Source organism: Trichomycterus rosablanca, chromosome 3 (genome assembly GCF_030014385.1).
Source record: "Trichomycterus rosablanca isolate fTriRos1 chromosome 3, fTriRos1.hap1, whole genome shotgun sequence".
Classification (NCBI taxonomy): domain Eukaryota; kingdom Metazoa; phylum Chordata; class Actinopteri; order Siluriformes; family Trichomycteridae; genus Trichomycterus; species Trichomycterus rosablanca.
In genome coordinates, this window is record NC_085990.1 from 55,427,108 (window position 1) to 55,455,081 (window position 27,974).

Here is a 27,974-nt window from a genome sequence, read left to right on the forward strand (position 1 = left end):
ATGAGCTCTGACATGAATCTCTCTGAGGAAGAAAAGAAAAGGTGAGTGAATTTAGCCGGTTTTTATATGACATATATATATATATATATATATATATATATATATATATATTGTACATTTCTTCTAATATATTTAATTTTTTTTATCCTGTGTTTATTTTATTATTGCTGCTGATCTCACTGAGAGCTACCAAACCAAATCTCGTTGTATAACTACAATGACGCTATCTTAAAGGCTATCTTATCTTATCTTATTCTATCTTATCTTATCTTATCTTTATTTCTCAGTATAAATAGTGTATATAAATAGTGTATAAATATAATGTTGAGGATTCATTAAAAGTCTTCACTCTGAGTGTTTCTGTTACTGACTGATTAAAGTAATTTGGTATAAAAGCTCCAGAAAAGTAAATAAAAGCTTCACTAAACTCCATAAATAAGTTTTCAACCGTCAGTCTGAATAGTTTCTTACCTCCCACTCCTGTACACTATGTAGGGTACAATAATAATCTCCTCTATTCACTATGTAGTCACTATGTAGTCAGTATGTTGTGTATCTGAAGTGATTTAGGATCGATCCTGCTGGTATGTAACACTATTTTACTCTCTGAGAGAATCTTACCTGTATTTTACTCACTGAATCTTACCTATATTTTACTCACTGAATCTTACCTGTATTTTACTCACTGAGAGAATCTTACCTGTATTTTACTCACTGAGAGAATCTTACCTGTATTTTACTCACTGAATCTTACCTGTATTTTACTCACTGAGAGAATCTTACCTGTATTTTACTCACTGATTGGTTAATTGTTTACCAGCCACATTTAAAATTAAATCTAAAAATCCAAAGATTTGAATGAAAGATGAGAGTTTCTGATTGTACTGCATTGTTGTGTTGTTACAGTATGATGATGTTAAACAACTGCTGGATGTTTATTCCTGGTTGCTTTGCAGATGTAAAAATGTATTATTGTTCACTTTAAACTCGATGCTTCGCTTGTTCACAAAAACCAAGAGAAATTAAAGAAATCAAAAAGAAGTAAATATATTTTATGTTAAATTAGAAATGTGTTAATAATTGAACGTTGCATTATCTGTCTCTCTCTCACCAGAACTATATACAATATACTCTGTATGTATTTTTGAGCCCCAAATGAACGCTGGTTTGCCTTCGAACTAGTGCATCTGTCAACGAGCGAAAATCGGGGCATAAATCGTATAGTGTGTGAACTAGACATAAAACTCATATTTATCTCTTTCACAGATTCCTTTTGAGCAAACTACAGTTTTAGTTCTACAGATCATTTCACTTATAATTCACGTTGTCTTGGCTTTAGAAGCTTCAGATGTCATTTGAGTTCATTGGTTTACCTGTGGCAGTATTTCAAGGCCTGCTTGTTTCTTCGCTTGTTAGCACGGCAAATGTATGCAGTGATTCACTCCGGGAGGAGGTTTCACCCACATAAAATATGGTTTTAGAAAAGATATAAATGAATATACTTACATATCAGGATATTTAATGCTTTGCCATCATATTTATCTATAACTATATATTACATACTAGGGCTGGCACTGATCCTATATTCTGTATCGGTCCGATATTGGCCAAAATCACTGGATCGGATATTGGAAGTAAAAAAACGTTTAGTCCGATCCAATACTGTTGCTTAATGTAAATAACACCTAATGTAAGTACCACCTAATGTAACACCTAATGTAAATAACACTTACATTATGTGTTATTTAGGTGTAAGTAACACCTAGTGTAAATAACACCTAATATACAATAACATGTCTAATTTTTATTAAACCAAACTGATAGAGAAATGTAAAAGAATTAATGAAGGAATATCACAGCATGGATCATCAGTTGTCCTGGATCAGATCTACACTGAGCTTTACATCACAGAGGGTTTGAGTGGAGATGTCAATAATGAACATGAGGTGAGACAGATTCAAACTACATCCAGGAGACCAACAACACAGGAGAAACCCATCAAATGTATTGACCTCTTTAAAGACACGTCCATCAGAACTGTGCTGACTAAAGGTGTTGCTGGAATTGGAAAAACCGTCTCTGTGCAGAAGTTCATTCTGGACTGGGCTAAAGGAAAAGCCAATCAGGACATTCTCCTCATGTTCCCACTTCCCTTTAGAGAGCTGAATCTGATGAATGAGAAAAATCTCAGTCTGATGGAGCTTCTTCATTATTTTTTTCCAGAATTAAAAGAAATAAAATCAATAAACTGCAGCACAAACAAGATCATTTTCATCTTTGATGGTCTGGATGAGTGTCGACTTCCTCTAAACTTCCAGAACAATGAGACTGTGTGGGATGTAACAGAATCAGCCTCAGTGGATGTGCTGCTGACAAACCTCATCAAGGGGAACCTGCTTCCCTCTGCTCTCCTCTGGATCACCTCTCGACCAGCTGCAGCCAATCAGATCCCTCCTGAGTGTGTAGCCCAGGTAACAGAGGTACGAGGGTTCAGTGATCCTCAGAAAGAGGAGTACTTCAGGAAGAGGATCAGTGATGAGGACCTGGCCAGTAAAATCATCAATCACATGAAGTCATCAATAAAAAATCATCTACTACTGCCACATCTAATCACACTGTTTAAACACAATAAAAATCACAGTATAAATCGTCTTGTCCCGGCTTGGAGATTCTCTGACATCCTCAACGACTAATCCATTAGTGTTCTGAAATAAAACAAACTGCACCGCTTCCAGTTTCCCTCTCAAAAATCCAGCAGGGTTTTTTTTTAATAAGCGCACTTTGGTTTTTAATAAACTAAAAATGTGATAGAATTTTGATTGACATCCACATCTTCCAATTGTACACACTTTTGTTAAACAAGCCAAAAATGGTGCTAAATGTTCTGTGTAAAAGTGAAAATAAAAACAGCAGTTATAAGTTTGATGATGTAGCTTCTGTATTTTTACCTTTAGAGTATTTGTTTCACAGTCTGAGCGTCATTATTTAGAGAGCTAATTTACCCATGGTGCATTAAGATGTGTGTTATTACTGCTTAGTTGTTCGAGAGGGAAAATGACGGTATCGGATTGGTATCGGCAGATACTCAATATGCAGTAACAGTATTGGACATAAAAAAGTGGTATTGAGCCAGCCCTACTATACACACTATATTGCCAAAAGTATTCACTGACCCATACAAATCATTGTGTTCCAATCACAGGTGTATAAAACAGGAGAACGGTACTCGTCTGACTGTATTGTGCCGAGTGTAAAGTGTGGTGGAGGGGGGATTATGGTGTGGGGTGTTTTTCAGGAGTTTGGCTGAAAACTCCCTTAGTTCCAGTGAAAGGAACTCTTAATGCAGGACGGTCCCTTCCTATTCCAACATGACTGCGCACCAGTACACAAAGCACAAGCTCCATAAAGACGTGAATGAGCCAGTTTAGTGTGGAAGAACTTGACTGGCCTGCACAGAGTCCTGACCTCAACCCGATAGAACACCTTTGGGATGAATTAGAGCGGAGACTGTGAGCCAGGCTTTCTCATCCAACATCAGTGTCTGACCTCACACATGCACTTCTGGAAGAATGGCCAAAAATTCCCATAAACACACTCCTAAACCTTGTGGAAAGCCTTCCCAGAAGAGTTGAAGCTGTTATAGCAAATGGTGGCGACATCATAGTAAACCCTGTGGATTAAGAATGGGAATCACTCAGGTTCATATGAGTGTAACACAGACAAGCAAATACTTTTGGCAATATAGTGTATTTATATATTAAATAAAATGTAAAGACTTAAAAATTGAGATTGTGAGTTTAAAATGGTAAATCAGGTGTTTCTTAATATTTTTATTTTTATTTTATTATTTTTAACATTTTATTACCATGCAAGTTTAATACCATTTGTAATAACATTCAACATTTTGTACATGTTTATTAATCACATATTAAAATCCAGTGTTTGTTCTTCTGTGTTTTAGATCAGTGAAGAGAAAAACATCAGACTCACCTGAACCCAGCTGTGTGTCCATGAAGAGTGATCAGTCACTGGACCCTCCCACAACATTCAGAGAAGGTGATTCTTCTACTGATCTGAGGTCAGAATTATATTTTATATTCTAATGTGATTAAATCTGATTAAATTCATTAACTTGATTTGTTGCTGAAAGTTGAGAGTTACTGCATTGTTGTGATGATGTTAAACAGCTGCTGGATGTTTATTGCTGTTTGCTGTGCAGATGTAAAAATGTTTTATTATTTACATTAAAACTGATGATTCGGTTGTTCACAGAGACCAAGAGAAATTAAAGAAACCAGAAAGTAACAGAAAAAAGTTGGACTCAATTTTCGAGGTGTGTATCTGAGTGTTTGTGTGGAATTTGTGCTTCTTTATATTGCAGAAATGTCCATGTATATACCTGTAACTGTGTGATGGTTAATAAGAGATGATTACCTGTTTATCTGTTGTAATAAATAGTAACTCTGTTCCCTCTTTCATAGAACAGTCACATACCTTCAAAATTATTGCCACCCCTTGGTGGTAAAATATGATTAAAAAAAATAGCTGGAAAAAAAGTTGTAAAATATTTTACTCAGTTATTCAGGACATGTTTGGGTTAGGGTTAGCTTTTGTTTTGACACTTTGAAAGATGTAATGTAACAATAACACTACAATTCCATATTTGTATAAATATTTGGTGCATTTATGCCACACCCACTGGGAGCTGCCTAAGGGCTTTGAATGTAAATAGGTTAAGCTAGTGTTCATGGATTTATGTTTTTGGCAATTTACCATCCAGGTCTCGGTTATTATTTTTACCTATCTGTATGTTTTTTTTAAGTGGGCTTACTTAGAGTATCTGTACTGTTACTACTGGGAGTGTAGATCTCTCTGCTTAGCTTGATAATAGCATAGTGGTTGATGTGTTAAACAGTTGCTGTAAACAGCTCTGTCTGAGAATTGCATCTGATTATCAATGTAGATGTAATGTTACGAAGTGCGCTAATGAAAGGGGGAACCTGGAAGATTTACAGAGATTTTATCATGATCATTTTACTCACTGTTACAAAAGGTGACGATAATTCTGGAGCTGAATGTACCTGTGTTTCTTCTAGATGTTTTATTATTGTGTTTTGTTAATCAGGAGCTGGAGCATAAAGTCTTCACTCTGTTGAAGAATGAGCTGAATAAATATAAGAAGATATTGAGTTCAGATTACCCTGAATGCCCCGAGGTGAAGGTAAAGGAGTATCAGTGTAGTTTCAGAGACGAGGTGCTGAAGATCACACTACATGTCCTGAATGAGATGAACCAGACTGATTTAGCCAACACACTACAGATCAGTAAGAGCTGCTGGTTTTATTCCATCACTTTCATTTGGGAACAACAAAACTGGTCCAGATTTAATTACAGATCAGTTCAGTTTTTATATGTTTAATAATAATAATGAGAACTAATGAAAAAAGATAATCAGACAGATTTGATTAAACATCATTAGATTTGATTCTCTTCATGTTCTTCTGTTTATTAGAGCTGCTCTCTGTTTATCAGAAGAACCTCAAAACCAAACTGATAGAGAAATATAAAAGAATTAATGAAGGAATCTCACAGCATGGATCATCAGTTGTCCTGGATCAGATCTACACTGAGCTTTACATCACAGAGGGTTTGAGTGGAGATGTCAATAATGAACATGAGGTGAGACAGATTCAAACTACATCCAGGAGACCAACAACACAGGAGAAACCCATCAAATGTATTGACCTCTTTAAAGACACGTCCATCAGAACTGTGCTGACTAAAGGTGTTGCTGGAATTGGAAAAACCGTCTCTGTGCAGAAGTTCATTCTGGACTGGGCTAAAGGAAAAGCCAATCAGGACATTCTCCTAATGTTCCCACTTCCCTTTAGAGAGCTGAATCTGATGAATGAGAAAAATCTCAGTCTGATGGAGCTTCTTCATAATTTTTTTCCAGAATTAAAAGAAATAAAATCAATAAACTGCAGCACCAACAAGATCATTTTCATCTTTGATGGTCTGGATGAGTGTCGACTTCCTCTAAACTTCCAGAACAATGAGACTGTGTGGGATGTAACAGAATCAGCCTCAGTGGATGTGCTGCTGACAAACCTCATCAAGAGGAACCTGCTTCCATCTGCTCTCCTCTGGATCACCTCTCGACCAGCTGCAGCCAATCAGATCCCTCCTGAGTGTGTAGCCCAGGTAACAGAGGTACGAGGGTTCAGTGATCCTCAGAAAGAGGAGTACTTCAGGAAGAGGATCAGTGATGAGGACCTGGCCAGTAAAATCATCAATCACATGAAGTCATCAAGATGCCTCTACATCATGTGTCACATTCCAGTGTTCTGCTGGATTTCAGCCTCTGTTCTAGAGAGAATGCTGGGTGAAGCAGAGAGTGGAAAGATCCCCAAAACTCTGACTCAAATGTTCACCCACTTCCTGATCTTTCAGATCAAACACAAGGAACAAAAGTATCATGGGAAATGTGACCCTGACCCTCATCAGACCAGAGAGACGATACTGGCACTGGGAAAACTGGCTTTCCAACAGCTGGAGAAAGGAAACCTGATCTTCTATGAAGAAGACCTGAGAGAGTGTGGTATTGACGTCAGAGAAGTGTCAGTGTACTCAGGACTGTGCACCCAGATCTTCAGAGAGGAGGAGTTTGGGTTAGACCTGGGGAAGGTCTTCAGCTTTGTTCATCTGAGCGTCCAGGAGTTTCTGGCTGCTTTATTTGCATTTATCTGCTTCATTAGCAAAAATCCAACAGAACAACAAACCACTGATCTGTCTGATCTGTTCACCAAGTCCAGCATGTCTGATTTCCTCAAGAGTGCAGTGGACAAGGCCTTACAAAGTGAGAATGGACACCTGGACCTTTTCCTTCGCTTCCTTCTGGGTCTCTCACTGGAGTCCAATCAGACTCTCTTACGAGACCTGCTGACACAGACAGGAAGTAGATCTTACAGTAAACAAGAAACTGTGAAATACATCAAAGAGAAGATCAGGGAGAATCCCTCACCAGAGAAATCCATCAATCTGTTCCACTGTCTGAATGAACTGAATGATCATTCTCTAGTGCAGGAAGTCCAAACTTACCTGAACAGTTATGAATATTCATACTCTGGTTGTCTCAGTGAAATCAGTCTCTCTCCTGCTCAGTGGTCAGCACTGGTGTTTGTGTTGCTGAACTCAGAAAAAGATCTGGAGAAGTTTGATTTGAGTAAATATAAGAGATCAGATGAAGGTCTCCTTAGGCTGCTGCCAGTGGTGAAAGAATCCAGAAGAGCTGAGTAAGTATTTTCTTCATTAATATCACAGCAGCAGCTTTTTACCATTATTATAAATGTAGTGACGCAACATAAGCTCTGCTAAAGCTGCTGATTATCTGAGGTGGAGGTGGAGATTGCCGGAGGAAGTTGGGGGAGTGTTTCATTTCATGCTCTATCACTTAACTTACTCGCTACACACTTAATGCTACAATATATTGCTAAATTTAACTTACACACTATGCTACACTTAATTGCTAAACTTAATTGCTACTTAAAAAAAATTAACTTCACTTAATCTTCTTCTTCACTGACTTTTGGCTTTTTCGCTACACTTGCTTGTACGGCAAGATAACCAGGTGAACTGAACGCTCGCTGGGTTACCTAGTGGCGGGTGGCGTAAGCTCATGTTCTATGTGCATATTGCTCAGCTGTTTGAATCAAACAGAAGGAAACCAGTATCTCTGATGCATGTTAGCATTAGCTAAGCTAACTGAGTCACAATAACCCACAGATTTTCCCAAGCATTCTAATGTCCACACAGCTTTAAATCTTCATCTACAGATGATCTTTCACACAAACAGCAATGTTAATACTGGAAAAAATATTTCCATGATTCACAGATGATCTGTTGTTAAAACTGTACAGTTGAGGCGACACGTGTAAGCTGATTGTTACTCTGTTTAATACTTGTTATCAGGCTTTATTAAAGAGGATGTTTTACTGTAAGATCATTTGTAGCAAAGTTTCTATTTCATATTCTCTACATTCCTCAAAATAAAATCTAAATAGAGTCTAAAAAGAATCTAAATAGAATCCACTCCCCGTCATTCTATTCTCCTCCACTTTTGAACTGAGACGATAAACCAAATTTAGTTCTTAATGACAATTTAGATTAAAACACTGGAGATACTGAGGTGAGATAATAACACACACACACACACACTCACAGTTAACAATTATAACCTCACACACCATGATTCAAAAAATCTGATGTTTCATCTTTTCTTTCTCAGGTTGAATTTTTGTAATCTAACAGGTGAAAGTTGTGCAGCTCTGTCCTCAGTTCTCAGTTCAAACTCCTCAAATCTGAGAAATCTGAACCTGAGTAGCAATAAGCTGCAGGATTCAGGAGTGAAGCTGCTCTCTGCTGCACTGAAGAATCCACACTGTACACTGGAGATACTGAAGTGAGATAACACACACACACACACACACACACACACACACACACACAATGTACACTGGAGATACTGAAGTGAGATAACACACACACACACACACACACACACACAATGTACACTGGAGATACTGAAGTGAGATTATAACACACACACACACACACACACACACTGTAAACTGGAGATACTGAAGTGAGATTATAACACACACACACACACACACACACACACACTGTAAACTGGAGATACTGAAGTGAGATTATATCACACACACACACACACTGTAAACTGGAGATACTGAAGTGAGATTATAACACACACACACTGTAAACTGGAGATACTGAAGTGAGATTATAACACACACACACACACACACACACATTTCACTTCAGTTTACAGTGTGTGTGTGTGTATGTGTGTGTGAATAATCTGATGTTTCATCTTTCCTTTCTCAGGTTGTTTCGTTGTGATCTAACAGATGAAAGTTGTGCAGCTCTGTTTTCAGTTCTCAGTTCAAACTCCTCCAATCTGAGACATCTGAACCTGGGTCACAATAAGCTGCAGGATTCAGGAGTGAAGCTGCTCTCTGCTGCACTGAAGAATCCACACTGTACACTGGAGATACTGTGGTGAGATTATAACACACACACACACACACACACACACACACACACACACACACACACACACACACACACACACACACACACACACACACACACACACACACACACATACACTGTAGATACTGGAGTGAAATGTTCATGTTTGTGAGAGAGCAAGGTCTAAATGTCCACCAGTTTGGTCCAGGTCTTCAGGATCAAATCTTTCATAGTTGATCAGATGTTGCTGCACATGAAGTGTTGATTGACTCACTCTGGTTCAGAACATCTACTGAACATCCACCCCTCGTTTCTAGAACTGTTTTCATTTTAAAGTTATAAATAAAAATTGTTTGAAAGGTTTTGGATCTAAATTATTTATTTGTTACTTATTTTAATTATTTTAATAATTATAACAGTCCATTTTCTTATGATCTCATCTATAATTATCAACATATATCAGAGCATGAATTGAGAAATTAAGAACCACACTGCATACATGTATTCATTCATGAAATTCAACATGAAAAGGGAAGAAAAATAAAGATTAATTCTTGTGTGTTGTAGTGGAACTCTGATAAAAAGGAATATTTCCTCAATCATTATTAATTTCTTTTTATATTGTTCTCTTCACCTCGTCATCCCTGCCAGGATGGGCTCATTTTCAAATGACTTCTAAAAACCTTTCTTCCCCAACATTTACAACTTGCACACACTTAATTACCTCCCGTCAGACACACAGGTCACACCTAGGCTCTAGCATCTTCTGTGTTATCCTAAGGTTTTACAGCTGCATTGTTACAAGGGCCAAGGATGAGGACATCAGGAAAGTATAAGTAAGAGTTTTTAAACTGAGATATTCCTTTAAGCTTTTGTAGCAATCAGACCAGCCAGATGGCTCTTCACACCCCACGTAAATCTGACCTTTTGTTTGCTTACGAAGAAGTTTAGTGCATCCAGAGTTGCTCTACATGTGTATTCATCCCAGACCCTCTGCAGTCTCAAACTCAAACTCAAAAGAAGCTTTATTGGCATGACAAATAATGACATTCGTATTGCCAAAGCAAGTTACAGGGAAATATAAACAATAAAAATAAGAAAGAACAAAAATAAACAGAACAGCTACATGTGCAAAAAATATAGAATAGAATAAAATATTAATAAAAACAGTGCAAAATAATAACAATAAAAAGTATAATATTTACAATAATGAGGTAGTAAAAACAATCAGTTTGTGCGTGTGTGTGTGTGTGTGTGTATGAGACATGGTCACCCACTGTCCCTCACCTGGTGGCAGGTGTGTGTATAGAGTGCTGCTAGTGTGCAGCTCTCTCTGTGCTCCCCCAGTAGGTGGGGCAGTTTGTCGGGGTCTGGGAGGGAGGTGAAGTTGGGGATGATGTTGTTAAATTTAGGGAAGAATTGGGAGCGGACGTGGTGGTACTTGGTACACCGGGTGAGGAAGTGCAGCTCCGTCTCTACTGTACTGAGAGTGCAGTGCTGGCACAACCTCTCCTCCCGGGGCAGCCAGGACCGGGTGTGTCGCCCCGTCTCCACGGCCAGGTCGTGTGCGCTCAGTCTGTACCTCGTCAGGGTGTTTCTTAATTTAGGGTCGGATACTGTGCTCAGATAATCTGCTGCACTGTAGTGTCTGTTTAGGGCCAAATAACACAGCATTTTACTTTGAGTTTTAGTTTCAGTTTCCCAATAATTCAGATATTTAATTCTGAGTTTTTTTGTAATTTGATTTATTCTAATTGGGTTTACAGATTTCTCCTGTTCCTGAGTCTTTATTGTGTTAGTGTGTGTTAGTGGTGTGTCAGCGTGTGTTATTACAGTGTCTGTGTGTGTTAGTGGTGTATCTGTGTGTGTTAGTGGTGTATCTGTGTGTGTTAGTGGTGTATCTGTGTGTGTTAGTGGTGTGTGGGTGCAGTGACTCAGGACCAGTTGGATGAGGGGACTGGTATGTTTGCTCAGCTCTTGGTGTTTCAGGGCTTTATAATGATAAGTTTGGGGGTCGCTCTCATTTAGATGGTTCCAGAAGTTGATTGCTCTTCTCTGTATGTTTATAATTAGTGGAAATCGGCCTAATTCTGCCCTGCACGCATTGTTCGTGGTGTGTCTGTGCACCTTTAGGATGCTTTTACAGAACTCTGTGTGCAGGGTCTCTAATGGATGTTTGTCCCAATTATGGAATTGATGGTGTGTAAGCGAACCCCAAACTTCACTGCCATATAGAGCAATCGGTTCAATTATTGATTCAAAAATTTTAAGCCAGATTCGAATCGGAATTTCCACGAATGTTTGACGTTTTATGGCGTAGAAGGCCCTGCGAGCTTTTTCTCTCAGTTCATTTACTGCCGGATTAAAGTTTCCTGTGGAACTGATGTTCAGTCCGAGGTAAGTATAATCTTTAGTGTGCTCAATTTCGTGCTGTCCTATTTTATATGTGTGTTTGGTTCCCTGAGATCTGGCTCTTTTCTGGAAGGTCATAATTTTGGTCTTTTTGAGGTTGACGGTCAGGGCCCAGGTCTGACAGTATTGCTGCAGCAGGTCCAGTTTGTGCTGGAGACCCTGAGCGCTGGGGGACAGCAGGACCAGATCATCTGCATACAGCAGGAGTTTAATCTCTGAGTCGTGTAGAGTGAGACCGGGCGTGGCCGAGTGCTCTAACATGGAGGCCAATTCATTAATATAGATGTTAAATAGAGTTGGACTTAAACAGCAGCCCTGTCTCACTCCACGCTCCTGAGAGATGAGATGTGTTCTCTTACTGCCGATTCTTATTCCGCACTGGTTTTCTGTGTACATGGATTTAATAAGATCATATGTTTTACCCCCTACACCGCTCTCTAACATTTTATAAAACAATCCTTCATGCCAAATGGAATCAAAAGCTTTTTTAAAATCAATAAAACATGCAAATATTTTAGAGTTATTTTGAACTACATATTTTTGGATCAGGGTGTGTAGGGTGTAAATATGATCGGTAGTGCGGTAATTTGGTAGGAAACCAATCTGACTTTTACTCAGGACGTTGTGTTCGGTAAGGAAGTGTAATAATCGTGAGTTAATTATACTACAGAATAACTTCCCCAGGTTACTGCTTACACAGATGCCCCGGTAATTATTAGGGTCGAATTTATCTCCACTTTTGTAAATGGGTGTTATGAGACCTTGATTCCAGATTTCAGGGAAGGAACCGACACTCAGAACCAGGTTAAAGACTTTTAACATCGCCAGGTGAAATTTGGAGCTGCTGTGTTTGATCATTTCATTCAGGATCCCGTCAGGTCCTGATGATTTCTTTGTTTTTAGTTTTTTAATGTTGTCTTTAAGTTCCTGCTCAGTAATGAGAGAGTCTAGAGGATTCTGGTGGTTTTTAACAGCCCGTTCCAGTTCCTCTAACTTACTAATAATTTGATTTTGTTCAGGATTTGAATCTAATTCTACATTTTTAAAGAGTGATTGGAAATGGGTTGTCCAGATATCCCCATCCTGAATGGCCAATTCTTCCTGTTCTCTATGTTTTAATTTGTTCCAATTGTCCCAGAATTGATGTGTGTTGATTGATTGTTCAATAATTGTTAGTTGTTTTTGGGTGTACTGAGCTTTTTTGGTTCTGAGTGTACGTTTATATTGTTTGAGGGTTTCACAGTAAAGAAGTCGTGTGTTACTGTTGTTTGGGTCTCTGTGTTTTTGGTTTGATATTTTACGGAGTTCTGTTCTTAACATTTGACAGTCTTTGTCGAACCAGCTGTCATCTTTTGTAGATTTAGGTTTTGATTTAGATTTAATTTTTAATTGAGCTTTATTTGCTGTATTTTTAAAGATCTGATTAATATTTTTAACTGCCTGATTTACTCCTTCTTTACTGTGAATGTACGCAGTGTCCAGAAAGTTATCTAAGCTAATTTGGATTTCTGTGCTGCTAATTGCTTTCTGGAACTCTTCTACGCTGTTCTCGGCCCATCTGTAGGATCTGGGGATGCTGTACAGCTTACTGGGCCGTGTGTGTGTGGTGGGGTTAGTTTCTGTCTTTTTGATGAACACAGTAATTTGGCTGTGATCAGACAGAGGGGTTAGAGGTTTAACAGTAAATGCACTGAGAGAGAAAGGGTCTAAATCTGTTATTGCATAATCTACTGTACTATTACCAAGAGGTGAGCAGAACGTGTACCTTCCTAATGAGTCCCCTCGAGTTCTACCGTTGACGATGTACAGACCTAAACTTCGACAGAGTTGCAGGAGGTCTTTACCATTTTTGTTAGTAACATGATCATAATTGTTTCTGTGGTTTAGGTTCGAATTGGTATTATGAATTTGGTTGTTACTGATTAATCTGTTTCCCTGTTCATTTATAATATCAGGTTGGGTTCCTGTTCTGGCGTTCAGGTCTCCACAGACGAGCACGTTTCCCTGGGTTTGGAAATGGCAGGTCTCTCTCTCCAGCTCTGAGAACATATCTTCAGAGTAGTATGGAGACTCTGACGGAGGAATATAAATGGCACAGAGAAACAGATCCTTCTGTGATGATAGTATAGTTTTGTTTATTTTTAGCCAAATGTGGTATTTTCCAATTTTCATGGTGTTTATTAGCGTGTGTAGGTGTGATTTGTACCAGATTATGAGACCTCCTGAGTCTCTGCCTTGGCGCACTGTGCTAAGTTTTTGGGAGGGTAATATGATTTCTCTGTAGTCACGGGGACAGTGAGTGACCATGTCGGCCTTGCACCATGTTTCCTGTAGGATGATGATGTCAAGGTTTTTAATGTGTGTGTGGAAGTCAGTGTGTACGCTTTTTAATCCGAAGGCTGAGGAGCTCAGGCCTTGGATGTTCCAATTACTAACGGTAAGTGACATTGTGCAGATTACAGTGTATAGTGTTTAAAATGAGATAAACTTTGTAAAAATATCAGATATTTTTTTTTTTTTTTTTTTTTGTGTTTATACATATGTATATACTTATGTTTATCTTTAAATATAGATATTTATATAACTGTATATATGTGCATATACATTTTGTTACATTTTTTCAAAGTGGTTATTATTCTGTCCAGTGTTTTACTTTAGTTTAGTTTATTGCAGATGTACTGTAATAATTGACTGATCTCACCCATGTCGTTTTGTTGCGCTGGTCCTCTGAGGGCCTCAGCGTAGCTGCGCTGCGTTTCTGAGGTGTGGGTGAGGCGTTGCAGGGTTGCTGCTGGGGTTCTCTGTGGTTGGTGGTTCGTTGGTGTAGGTGCTGATCCGGTTGGTCCTGGTCTGGTTGGGTGATTCGGAGGGGTTGGAAGGATTGGGCGGCGTCGAGGTGCTGGTCTGGAGTGCTGTGCAGGTCCAGTTGAAAACGGGTGTGTCGGTGGTCTCCTGATGGGTGTGCTGTGGTTCTGATGTGGTCGCTGTCCTGGTGTGTGTGTGGCTCCGTTTATTCCCTGTGCTGCAGTTTTCAGAGTTCTTGCGAATTCACTGATGCTGTGTTTATTCAGGTGCACGTGGTCGTACAGGTGATGGAGCGAGATGTTGGTGTGGTGGGCAATGTGAATGTTAGAGATGTGTGCACATCCTCTGGTAATGTCCGTGTTTACTCTTTGTATTGTGTCTGGGTGAAAGTCTCGTCGTGGTAGGAGAGTAGATATTATAATTTTAGTATTTGGGAAAGTCTCAGCAGTCCTCTTTGCAGCTCTGCACACCATCGCTCCGACTCTCTCTTGTTCCGCCCTCAAGTCGTTTGTGCCCGTATGGATTATTATACACCTGGGCTCACCCAGGGTATTATTTTGGAGAGATGCGTAAACATCACGTGTCCTTGGACACCAGATTTTTGAGGTTTTTTGTCCTGGGAAAAGTTTCTCCATGTTTAAAAATTTGCCATTGGAGTCTATGAGAATGGCGATCTCAGTGTCTGTGTGGGACACAGCTGGTTGGTCACTTTGTTGTGGATGATCGTCCAGCTGTGTGGTGCGGGGTGTTTCCTGTAAGGTGCCTTCCTTTGGTTTTGAGATGCCAGAAGGAGGCTGAAGTGGCGTTCTGGGTGTGGGTTGTGCAGAGGGCCCAGGAGTGGGTTGTTCTGAGGAGGTGGGTGATGGTGGTCCAGGGGTGAGCTGGGTGGCGCAGGCTGTTGTTTCCAGATGTGATGGAGATGTTTGTATCTTTGTTGTTAATTTTTCCATGATCTTGTCATGTTTGTGCATCTCCTGTATGAGTTTTGTTAGTTCTGTTTTGAGGATTGAATGTTCTTTCTCCATGTTCTCTCTGTAGTGTACCAGTTCAGCCTGTAGTGTTTCTCTCTCCTTTATTAAATTTTGGGTGTCCCTTCTCAGTTCCTGTACTGTCCTTTCCAGTTGTCCAATTTGTTCTTTGAATGGTTCTGGTGCATTATTGTTAAAAGTGTGTGCGAGGAACTTCTGTTTTAACTCTGTTATCTCCACTTCTAATAGAGCCACAGAGTCTTTGATCTGGGTGACGGTGGTGTGGAGGTGTGGGCTTGGTGGTGAAGTCGTGCAGGACTTCACACCTAGCTCGGTTCCTCTGTCTGAGGTGTGATTCCCACTGTTAGATGTGGATGGGATCTTCACACCTGGTTTTATACTGGTCCTGTTGTTTTGTATTTTGGCGGAGGGGGACGGTGCCGGGGTGTCCATATGGCACAGAGTTTTGAGAGTTGGAAAAACCTCTTCAAGTTTCTTCAGAGCCCCCTCACTGCCTTTTATTACCACAGATCCAATATGGTAGATGTTAATAATTAAAAGTTCTTCACCGTTTTCATAGATATGAATCTGCTGTCCTTTACCAAAGCCATTTTTGGTGATGTTTTTAAAGTAGGAGCAGATCGTTGGATGCCAGGTTTTCTTGTTCTCAGTGAAGAATGTTAGATTTGTGATGTTTTCTCCATTAATTATCTCACAGTCTTTAAACAGGGTTTCTGGGTTTTCTTTCATAATATTAAGTTTGTATTCCTGTTTGTCCATCTTGGTGGTAAACTTTTTAGGGTAGTCAAAAGAGCGTGGTTTTACTACTGCTGCTTCTCCAGCCATTTTAATAAAGATATCAGTAGTTTCAATGAAGCTCTCTTACCCTGAGTGTTCACAAAGCAGGAAGATTTCTGTATTTAATCCAAATTGTCTCCTAATTCCTCGTTATTTCCTTCAGGTTTTGTCCTTTTTCCTTGTTGTTGATGTTTCCTCCTGTTATTCCTCTTTGTTGAATAATGTTCTTCCTCTTGTAGTTCACTTTGTCTTTTGTGTTGTTCCTCTTGTTCCTCTGTTTCTTTCCTTTTTAACTTTTTATATTTTGCTGTTGTTTAAAGTTCCTAATTGTTATAACTTAAAATTTTGTTTGTTAAAATTTTTGCAAAAGTTTATCTCATTTTAAACACAAAAGAACTGAAATAGTTCAGGAGCTCATCTTAAGCATGACCTCTCTCTCTCTCTCACTACACACACACAATAAAAACCCTTTTAGCCAAAGCTGATGCTGGACCTCTAACCTTTAACACACATACATGGCTGGAAGAGCTTAATCCCTTAATGACTTCTCCTGCTGTAAAAAATGCCCAGGCTATTCATAATCCTTGTGACTTCACACATGACCTGGAATTTTGTATAAAATTATGTTAATTCTTCCCAAAAGGACAAATTCATTTATTACCTGGTATTATATCGAATTGAATAGTGACCGTCGACATGCTACACACATAATTATGCTCTCTATGTATCCTATCTATAATTTTCACAGTTTTGAACTGTATCTTCTATATAGGGGTTTAGGGTTTACTGTTTGTAACTAAAATTATAGTGTTATACCATTGCTGTACACCAAAATAAAAGAACATGTGCATTGCATGCGTGTATTGAATCGTGTTCAGCTCATTGTGTAAGTCGCTTTGGATAAAAGCGTCTGCTAAATGCTGAAAATGTAAATGTAAATGTAAATGCATGCTTTAACCACATAACGATTTCTGTATGTTCGACTTGGTTAACCCATATATAGTTGTAGATTTTGTTCTATTAACTAGGCTTAAATGAGTTATTAAATCTTTAGAGTAGCTTTTACAAAATTCCTTTGTGAGCCAACTTGGAAAGTTTTCTTGGTCAAAACTAAGGTTTAAGCATCACCTACTGGCTATCAGTAGTTAAGCTGCATGGTGGGCAGAAACCTTTTTGGTCACGTGACCGTAAGTGAAGTTTAAACTCATCGGCTGTTAAACCCGGCTGGGGGATGTTCAAAAGAGACAGCCCAGCCTGGGCTGAGCAGTTAGTAGTGGTGTGCAATACTGCAAAATTTGGTATTGATCCGATACCAAGTAAATACAGGGCCAGTATCACCGATATCGATCCAATACCGATACTTTGTACTTACTTTCATGTAAGAAAGAGCAGTGTGTCATAGGGCTGAAACGATTCCTCGAGTAACTCGAGTAATTCGATTACTAAAAATAATCGATTCAAATTTTTTGCATCGAGGAATCGTTTATCCCATACACCGATACACAGCTCACGGTGTTCCGCACGGACTTTCACTTTTACAACGCGATTGTGCTGTGTGCAGGTGGTTTGCGGCAATTAAAAATTGGATGTTAATAAAAGTACATCTAATATGCATTACAACAGGACTGATTTTGATGGGGCGCTGTGTCTTTAAATATCCGTAAGTTTGGATTTACGTGTGCGCGAGTGTTTCAGCTTCACTGTAATGCGAACAGAACTGACTGTGATTGACGGTGGAGTTTTAAAACGACATGAACTTCTGAATTGTTTATTTACTAAAGTCAGGTGTAACGCTGGTTAAGTATCACAATCTAGGCTCTAAATCACTCAAAATAGGCATCTAAAAATGTATTACTAAACAGAAATACAAGAACATGAACGATGCGGGGGGGTCACACCTGAAGCTTCACTAACTAAACTGCACAAGCAACAAGGATTGTTGATAAAGTTTAACACGTCCAGATCTGAAGCAGTCAGGACCAGATTTGTGATTTTAAAAAGAATATCCAACAATAACAAAGGACTAAAAAACAAATGAGGTGAATAGACTCCAAACAAAAAAGTGTAAAGTTTAAAAACCTGCACATTTTGTTCACATTTGTTTTTGTTTTTTGCATGTTTGTTTAATTAGTGAAATAATGTTGATGTTTTACTCTGCCTACTTCTAATTTTCTGATATAAACATCTAAACATTAACAGCTTATTAGAACTGTACAATTTACTGCTTTTAATAAAGAGTGGGCAGTTGTAGCCTAGTGCTTAAGGTACTGGACTAGTAATTAGAAGGTCGCTGGCAGCAAGGTTGCTGCTGTTGGGCCCTTGAGCAAGGCCCATAACCCTAAATTGCTCAGACTGTAAACTGTAACTATATTGTAAATTGCTTTGGATAAAGGCATCTGCTAAATGCTGAAAATGTAAATGTAAATAAAGAGATATAATTAATATTGAGCAGAATTAAGTTCACCCTATTGGTCTGGCCCTCCACAACAGTCCCAGTTTCTTATGTGGCCTCTTGGAATATTTAATTGCCCACCCCTGGTTTATTATGTATATTATGTATTATATGTTTATTATGTATATATTTCTCTTTAAACTGTCCTCTATGCAAGTAATAAAAATATATAGTTTGTTTCAAGAGACATGTTGTCACGTGGGGGCTAAAGGCCCGAGACACGGAGGGCGGACACGCACGCAGAGATGTGAACTTAATATATTTATTAATAAACACAAGGGTTAGGAACATAGTAACACAAGCTAAGCACATGCCTAGTAACACAAGCTAAGCACATGGCTAATAACAAACTAGAGACATGGCTAGTAACACAAGCTAAGCACATGCCTAGTAAAACAAGCTAAGCACATGGCTAATAACAAACCAGAGACATGGCTAGTAACACAAGCTAAGCACATGCCCAGTAACACAAGCTAAGCACATGGCTAATAACAAACTAGAGACATGGCTAGTAACACAAGCTAAGCACATGGCTAATAACAAACTAGAGACATGGCTAGTAACACAAGCTAAGCACATGCCTAGTAACACAAGCTAAGCACATGGCTAATAACAAACTAGAGACATGGCTAGTAACACAAGCTAAGCACATGGCTAGTAACACAAGCTAAGCACATGGCTAGAAACACAAACTAGAGACATGGCTAGTAACACAGGCTAGGGACATGGCTAGTAACACAGGCTAGGGACATGGCTAGTAACACAGGCTAGGGACATGGCTAGTAACACAGGCTAGGGACATGGCTAGTAACACAGGCTAGGAACATGGCTAGTAACACAGGCTAGGAACATGGCTAGTAACCAAGGCTAGGAACATGGCTAGTAACACAGGCTAGGAACATGGCTAGTAACACAGGCTAGGAACATGGCTAGTAACACAGGCTAGGAACATGGCTAGTAACACAGGCTAGGAACATGGCTAGTAACACAGGCTAGGAACATGGCTAGAAACACAGGCTAGGAACATGGCTAGAAACACAGGCTAGGAACACAGGCTAGGAACATGGCTAGAAACACAAGCTAGGAACAAACCTTACAGATACAAGCAAAAACAAAACAGAGTCCAGAAAAGCAGTCAAACAAAGCCCAAACAAAAACAGACAAACTGTCCAAACAAAACCAAACCAAACCAAATAACCTCTGCCAGCCTGTTCCTCAGCTCTCCTTTTAAATGGTCCCTGATTAGAATCAGCTGAGGCTGATTGCTCAAGGGGACCAATCAGGAGTGAGGCATGGCAGGAGTGAGTGCCTCTAACCCTAACCCTAACCCCCCCCCCCCCCCCCGTAAAGGCACTACTCCTGGAGTGCCTTCCAAACAAAACTAGACTAGAACAAGGCAGACCTGGGCCCTGCGGTGCAAATTTAAAGTCATTTAGTATGCCTTGAGGCAGGCATGATAAGAGAGCAGAAGCGCTGTCGGGGAGCGCCGACGAGAGTTCAAAAGCGCCGTCGGGGGGCGCTGACGAGAGTTCAAAAGCGCCGTTGGGGGGCGCCGACGAGAGTTCAAAAGCGCCGTCGGGGGGCGCCAACTCGGGAACAGAAGCGCCGACGGGGGGCGCCAACTCGGGAACAGAAGCGCCGTCGGGGGGCGCCAACTCGGGAACAGAAGCGCCGTCGGGGGGCGCCAACTCGGGAACAGAAGCGCCGTCGGGGGGCGCCAATCCGGGAACAGAAGCGCCGTCGGGGGGCGCCTTCTCGGGAACAGAAGCGCCATCATGGGGCGCCAATTCAGGAACAGGAGTCAGCTGCGTGGAGCCTGGCGAAGAGGCTTCGGGAGTCAGCTGCGTGGAGCCTGGCGAAGAGGCTTCGGGTGTCAGCTGCGTAGAGCCTGGCGAAGAGGCTTCGGGTGTCAGCTGCGTAGAGCCTGGCGAAGAGGCTTCGGGTGTCAGCTGCGTAGAGCCTGGCGAAGAGGCTTCGGGTGTCAGCTGCGTAGAGCCTGGCGAAGAGGCTTCGGGAGTCAGCTGCGTAGAGCTTGGCGAAGAGGCTTCGGGTGTCAGCTGCGTAGAGCCTGGCGAAGAGGCTTCGGGTGTCAGCTGCGTAGAGCCTGGCGAAGAGGCTTCGGGAGTCAGCTGCGTAGAGCTTGGCGAAGAGGCTTCGGGTGTCAGCTGCGTAGAGCCTGGCGAAGAGGCTTCGGGTGTCAGCTGCGTAGAGCCTGGCGAAGAGGCTTCGGGTGTCAGCTGCGTTGAGCCTGGCAAAGAGGCTTCGGGAGTCAGCTGCGTAGACCTTTGAGAAGAGGTGTCCGGAGTCAGCTGCGAGGAACCTTGAGAAGAGGCGTCCGGAATCATCTGCGAGGACCCTTGAGAAGAGGCGTCCGGAGTCAGCTGCGAGGACCCTTGAGAAGAGGCGTCCGGAGTCAGCTGCGAGGACCCTTGAGAACAGGCGTCCGAAGTCAGCTGCGAAAACACTGGAGAAACATCACTCAGCTGCAAAGACCCTGAAGAGGCGTCCGAAGTCAACTGCGAAAATACTGGAGAGACATCACTCAGCTGCGAATACACTGGAGAGGCGTCCGGAATCAGCTGTTTGGACCCTGGATATGTGTCAGAAGTCAGCTGTTTGGACCCTGGAGAAACTGGACTCAGCTGTGAAAACACTGGAGAGGCGTCCGAAATCAGCTGCTTGGACCCTGGATATGCGTAAAAAGTCAGCTGTTTGGACCCTGGAGAAACATCATTCAGCTGCGAAAACACTGGAGAGGTGTCCGGAATCAGCTGCTTGGACCCTGGATATGTGTCAGAAGTCAGCTGTTTGGACAGACCATCTCTGAAACACTGACCTAACAAAGATCTGGGACGATCACGAGCATTTTGAGCGGGCACTGGCACCCGGACCACATCAGCAGTGGGTACTGGGGAAATAGTCACATCCCCAGTAGGCACTAAATGCCGGGTATAAGCTGCAGTGGGCGCTTTGCTGCGTGGAGCGTCTCCTATGGGTATGGGAGGTTGAGTAGACCTCCCTATACCAACCACATAAGGGTTTCTACCTGGGAATTGAGCTCGCATGAGGCCCTCAAACTCTTGCACAGAGTTCAGCTCAGCTCCCTTCTCAGTCCAGAGCCTCCTAGCCCATTTGCGAGCTGCACCACTCAGCCGAGACATCATAAACAGCACTTGCTGTTTTTCAGTGGGCTGAGGGTCACTAAGGTACTGCAAATAGAGCCGGCTCTGCAGAAGGAAGGCTTCAACACTGTGGTTGCTTCCATCATAGGGAGCTGGCCTACCAAGTGCAAAGGTCTGCGGGAACCACATGGAGTCAAACTCCGGAAAATTACCAACACAAAACATCTCGCTGTGTCCTCAGTAGGGAGGTTATTATGTCACGAGGGGGCTAAAGGCCCGAGACACGGAGGGCGGACACGCACGCAGAGATGTGAACTAAATATATTTATTAATAAACACAAGGGTTAGGAACATAGTAACACAAGCTAAGCACATGCCTAGTAACACAAGCTAAGCACATGCCTAGTAACACAAGCTAAACACATGGCTAATAACACAAACTAGAGACATGGCTAGTAACACAAGCTAAGCACATGGCTAGTAACACAAGCTAAGCACATGGCTAGAAACACAAACTAGAGACATGGCTAGAAACACAAGCTAGGAACAAACCTTACAGATACAAGCAAAAACAAAACAGAGTCCAGAAAAGCAGAAAACCAAACCAAACCAAACCAAACCAAACCAAACCAAACCAAACCAAACCAAACCAAACCAAACCAAACCAAACCAAACCAAACCAAACCAAACCAAACCAAACCAAACCAAACCAAATAACCCCTGCCAGCCTGTTCCTCAGCTCTCCTTTTAAATGGTCCCTGATTAGAATCAGCTGAGGCTGATTGCTCAGGGGGACCAATCAGGAGTGAGGCATGGCAGGAGTGAGTGTGTGCTCACGGAGAGGGGGGGCGTGGCACACAGGAGCTCATTGTGACACGTCATATTTAATCTTATATGTATTTATTTTTGCTCTTTATTAAAGCAAAGGTATTTCTTATCCGATTACTCGATTAATCGCTGGAATAATCGATAGAATACTCGATTACAAAAAAAATCGATAGTTGCAGCCCTAGTGTGTCATGATTTATGAGGTGAATGTATCATCAATTTGCTTTCACTAATAAATGATTTTGTGTTAATTACTTATTAAATCATGTGCATGTGATAACCCACTACAGTTTGTAGGCGAATAAACAGTAATTTAATTAATGTAATAAACTTTATTGAAGTCTGGGGGTTTTGTTGAGAAACAATTATACAGTACCAGTCAAAAGTTTGGACACGCTTTCTCATTTCTGTGGTTTTTCTTGATTTTTTTTTTATTTTCTACATTGTAGATTAATACTGAAGACATCCAAACTGTGAAGGAACACATGGAATTATGTAAGTAAACAAAAAAGTGTTAAACAAACCAGAATATGTTTTATATTTTATATTCTTCAAAGTAGCATATTTTGCTTTAATGACAGCTTTGCTCATGAGGTGCCACCTGGAATGGTTTTCAATTAACGTTTGTGCCTCGTCTAGAGTTCATTTTCTGGAATTTCTTGCTTTTTTAATGTGTTTGAGAACATCACTTGTGTTGTGCAGAGGTAGAGTTGGTAAAATATAAAACATATTCTGGTTTGTTTAACATTTTTTTGTTCACTACACAATTCCATATGTGTTCCTTCATAGTTTGGATGTCTTCAGAATTAATCTACAATGTAGAAAATAAAAATAATCAAGAAAAACCATTGAAGAGAAGGTGTGTCCAAACTTTTGACTGGTACTGTATAATAAGAAAGCACCCCCCCCCCCCCCCCTCTCATTGCACACTCTTTTTTTTTTGTAAAATAAAGTACAGAAAAATATTAAAGAACCTCAATTATTTTTTCATAGAAAGGTTTTTGTTCATAAACAATAATATAATAAAACTAAATTAATTTTTTTCAATACACTTCTTATCTGGCTTAAAACAAAGTACAACATTAAAACTGAAAAACACACGTTTTAAAACTTTCTTTTTAATTTACTGATGAAAATATCCACTTTTTCTCTCTGCCTCTCACTGCTGTATGTATTTGTACTGGGTCGAACGACAGTAAAACACAGTGGAGCAGGGAGGAGCAAAGTGTGCATGTTAGATGTGAAGGACACACACACACACGTTTACTTTTTGATAAAACGGGAGAAACGTGCTAAATGTAGCGGAGAAAAAAATGAAACTAAAGTATCGATCCGATTCCGATAACAACATCGGTATCGCATGTGGAGAATTCAACTATTCATTGAATTGCAAGAAACATGCGGACCAGTGTTCCACATCTGGAAACCTCTGGAGATGAAATGGGAGCACTTCGGTCCGATTTGAACACCTTTGAACAAGCAGTCGCTGTGGTGTGGTGCTTGGGAGAAAGTTATTTCTCCAGAGATCAGGGCCTGAAGAGAAACCGATGTTGGGGTGTGTTTCGGCGCCATATCCGCCCCTGCAGCTATCCTTCAGCAGGTGCACGTTTTCAGATGCTCACGGTGAATGGTTGATTTTGCTACAATTGTTAATAATTATCGCTATTAATCAGTTGCATATGCTTTAATCAGGCTGTAAATATCTGGTTTCCACCTACCATTCAATCATCTGCTAATTTTATGTAATGGCTCACCTAGAGAATTATAATTCTATCCTTAACCCCTAGTTATGCCATTTAATTAGTAACCGTCATTGTATTTATGTTTTTGTTTGTTTAATAAACTTTATTACAATTTGAAACTTAGTGCTGTGGTTTTAATTACTTCGGTGAGAAAATAATCAGTTTCATGCACTTTCAACAACTGAAAGGGACTGAGGTGTTATGAAAAAGGTTTACCGGTGTGTTATCCTTAAACTGCCGTTGGTGCTCAGTATAAGGACTATTAATTGTATAATTAATCGATAATATCTTAACGCTACAGTGTGAATAATCTGATGTTTCATCTTTTCTTTCTCAGGTTGGATGGTTGTGATCTAACAGGTGAAAGTTGTGACGCTCTGTCCTCAGTTCTCAGTTCAAACTCCTCCAATCTGAGAGATCTGAACCTGAGTAACAATAAGCTGCAGGATTCAGGAGTGAAGCTGCTCTCTGCTGCACTGAAGAATCCACACTGTACACTGGAGACACTGAAGTAAGATTAAAAGGGCTGCACCTAGCAATTATTTTGCTATTGATTAATCTAATTATTATTTTTTCGATTATTATATTAATCTAATAACAAATTTATTCATTTTTTAAAAATATAAATGTACCCAAAATAATGAAAAAACTAAATTATCTTAATGTTTCAATATTTTCTCTGATCTTCTCTTAACACAGTATGCACTTCAGGGCAGTATTCCAACTAACATAAAATCTATAAAATGAAAGCAAGAGCTTGTAAAAGTTAAGTAAAGAAATGTAGTGCAAAACATTTAACAACAACAATGTAAAGTCACTTTAAGGATGAACAGCACCAGAGAATTATAGAATTCACTGAACAAAATAAAATAGTTTTTCAGTAAAAGACATGGTGCAGTTCAAATAATACTCTTTTGTCTTAACAATCAGCTGGAAAATGCTGTCAGAAAGCTCGGCAGCCATCTTGGTGAGCATGGATTTATGCATGGGTTTATTTTGTGGAAAAACGCTTTACCCTTAAAAAGAACATAAAGCATACCTGAATTACAATGATAGTGGCATCATCACTACTGTGTTGTCAGATGTCTCATATAGATGTCTCAAAAACACTAGACCTCACATTTAAATTGCTGTGACAGTTTTATTTTATCTCTGTATGTCACAGCAACTCTTCACCTAACATACAGTATAGTATCAACATTCTACTTAAAATGGTTAGAACTTGGAACTACTTCATTCTGTTGTAATATGTATTTTTATGTAGTTAAGGTAATCACTGGTAAACGTATTTTTACATTGATAAAATGCACAGAAAATAAAACTATTTACAGGCTGTAGCAACAGGCTGTAATGTTAGATTTAACTTTTGTCTTCCTCCAGCGCGCCATTAAAGTAAACAGAAAAATATAAAATGGCCAAACTTACGGTTGTGTTTTGATGCCGACTTGAAAAAAGCGTTCCAGAGCTGCTCAAGTGGCGCAGCGGTAAAACACACGCTGTTCACCAGAGCCGAGATCACGAATACATCGTATTGAATCTCGGCTCTGCCTTTCGGCTGTGGCTGAGCAGCAACATGAACAATGATTGCCGGTTGTTCGATAGGACCGGGACTAAGCCGGAGGGGGACTCTCTCTCAGACTAGTGTGATTATGACCTCTGCTGGCTGGTGGCGTCTGCACGGAGATGGGAAGGAGTGCGGTAGAGGGTGTGGCCCTCCGTATAATTCGCTGTGCTGCACTGCACTCGTCAAGTGTAAATGATGAGATGTTCGATTGCTGTGCATGTGTGGAGGGGGCGTGGAGCAGCCTCGTCCTTCTCAATCAGGAGCGGGGACCAGCATTAGTAAGAAATGATTGACGGGCAGAAGTTGGATGCGCTAAAATGGGAGATAAAGGGGGAAAAGAACAAGAACAAAAAAAAGAACAAGAAAAAAGCATTCTGGGATGCACCATATTGTTGGGTTTGTTTAAAACACTCCAAAACTTTAGATGCTCGTGTGTGAGTTTTTTTTAGCCCCAGCTTTCTCAGAAAAATCCATGTTTTTAGTGGGGGTGGCCATCTTTGCGAAGTTTTTGCAAATCGCCGTATTTTCATAATCGATTACGTCGACGAGTCGCCCCACCCCTAATTATAACACACACACACATGCACTGTAAACTGGAGACACTGAGGTGAGATTATAACACACACACACACACACACACACACTGATTCTAATAATCTGATGTTTTATCTTTTCTTTCTCAGGTTGTTTTGTTGTGATCTAACAGGTGAAAGTTGTGCAGCTCTGTCCTCAGTTCTCAGTTCAAACTCCTCCAATCTGAGAGATCTGAACCTGGGTCACAATAAGCTGCAGGATTCAGGAGTGAAGCTGCTCTCTGATGCACTGAAGAATCCACACTGTAAACTGGAGATACTGGGGTAAGATTATAACACACACACACACACACACACACACACACTGTAAACTAGAGATACTGAGGTGAGATTATAACACACACACACACACACACACACTGTAAACTAGAGATACTGAGGTGAGATTATAACACACACACACACACACACACACTGTAAACTAGAGATACTGAGGTGAGAGGCCCTCCAATAAATCGGCTGGTCAAAATGCAAACTTCTTGACTACAAGAATGATCCAGAACTGACAACATGCTTGAACCATCATGGACCAATAGACAACTGGCCAAGATATTTGTTGATGGAATCTACCAGAGTGGACATGATACTAAGTAAACTATACAAAATACAATACAAAAAGGCATTATGGGTATTGCAGGCACCATAAAAGATGCAAAGAAACTAATATCAGGGCAAATCTTTGACAAAGACTTTTGCAAATATCAACGTAAAGACCTTCCCACGTCCCTTTCCTAAACAGCACCAAGGGAGTCATTTGATGTCGTGACTTAGGAGACAGCTGCCAAACTGACCACACATGGCTAAATAGAGATAAATCACAAATAGTCAACTCTGCTAAAGTACCAGAGCCTAAACATTGTCCCACAGCTGATTCCCAGCACTAGCAAACCACAAGAAGAAACAACTAACAAAAGCGACAAAACAGCAAAAACCCCAGACTGCAATATGTGAAAAGCAGAAACAATCAAGGACATAGAAATTAAATAGAGGGACATACTAGACACCGTAGTATATCCCAAAAATGAACAAATGAAAAAGGAACAAAAATGAAAACAAAGAAATAAATGGACAAATGGAAACATAACACAACTCATCATAAATATCACAATCAAGTGTATAATGTTGCATTAAAACTCAAATAATAACAATCATGCTAATAAAGCTTTTTAAATTGAATTGTGTGTGTGTGTGTGTGTGTGTGTGTGTGTTGGATGTGTGTATATGTGTATGTGTTGATTATGTCTGTTGTGAGTAATTCTGTTGTCGTGTGTGTGTGTGTGTGTGTGTGTGTGTGTGTGTGTGTGTGTGTGCTGAGATGTAATTGTGATGAGTTCTCGTTCTCCTTGCAGGTTGGAACGTTGCTATCTTACAGAAGAAGGTCTTATATCTCTGGCTTCAGCTCTGAGATCAAACTCCTCATCACTCCTGAAAGATCTGAATCTGAGGGACAATAATCCAGGAGAATCAGAAGTGAAGCTTCTCACTGATCTACAGGAGGATCCTCACTGTAAACTGGAGACACTATAGTGAGTTACTGAGCTGTTTGTGTTTTGTTGTATTTTTATTGCTCATCTGTTACATAATGTTCATATTTATTCTCTCTTCCACTACTACAGTGTGTGACCTGCACAAAATT

At 40.3% G+C, this 27,974-nt stretch overlaps 1 protein-coding gene across 1 annotated transcript; it reads left to right on the plus strand.

Moving 5' to 3' along the window:
- LOC134309985 (NACHT, LRR and PYD domains-containing protein 3-like) lies at positions 1 to 27,865 on the plus strand. Its single transcript, XM_062991494.1, has 10 exons — positions 1 to 41; positions 3,962 to 4,078; positions 4,273 to 4,333; positions 5,126 to 5,324; positions 5,513 to 7,295; positions 8,288 to 8,461; positions 8,908 to 9,081; positions 24,519 to 24,692; positions 26,429 to 26,602; positions 27,688 to 27,865. Exons 1-10 carry the CDS (start codon positions 1 to 3, stop codon positions 27,863 to 27,865), a joined length of 3,075 nt encoding a protein of 1,024 aa, XP_062847564.1.
- The last annotated feature ends 109 nt before the right edge of the window (positions 27,866 to 27,974 follow it).

Excerpts from the sequence above, each read along its gene's own strand:
- LOC134309985 (XM_062991494.1), top strand. The coding sequence starts at position 1 with ATGAGCTCTGACATGAATCTCTCTGAGGAAGAAAAGAAAAG. Across the intron at positions 42-3,961 it reads TCTGAGGAAGAAAAGAAAAG|ATCAGTGAAGAGAAAAACAT; the intron begins GTGAGTGAATTT and ends TCTGTGTTTTAG. Across the intron at positions 9,082-24,518 it reads TGTACACTGGAGATACTGTG|GTTGGATGGTTGTGATCTAA; the intron begins GTGAGATTATAA and ends TTTCTTTCTCAG.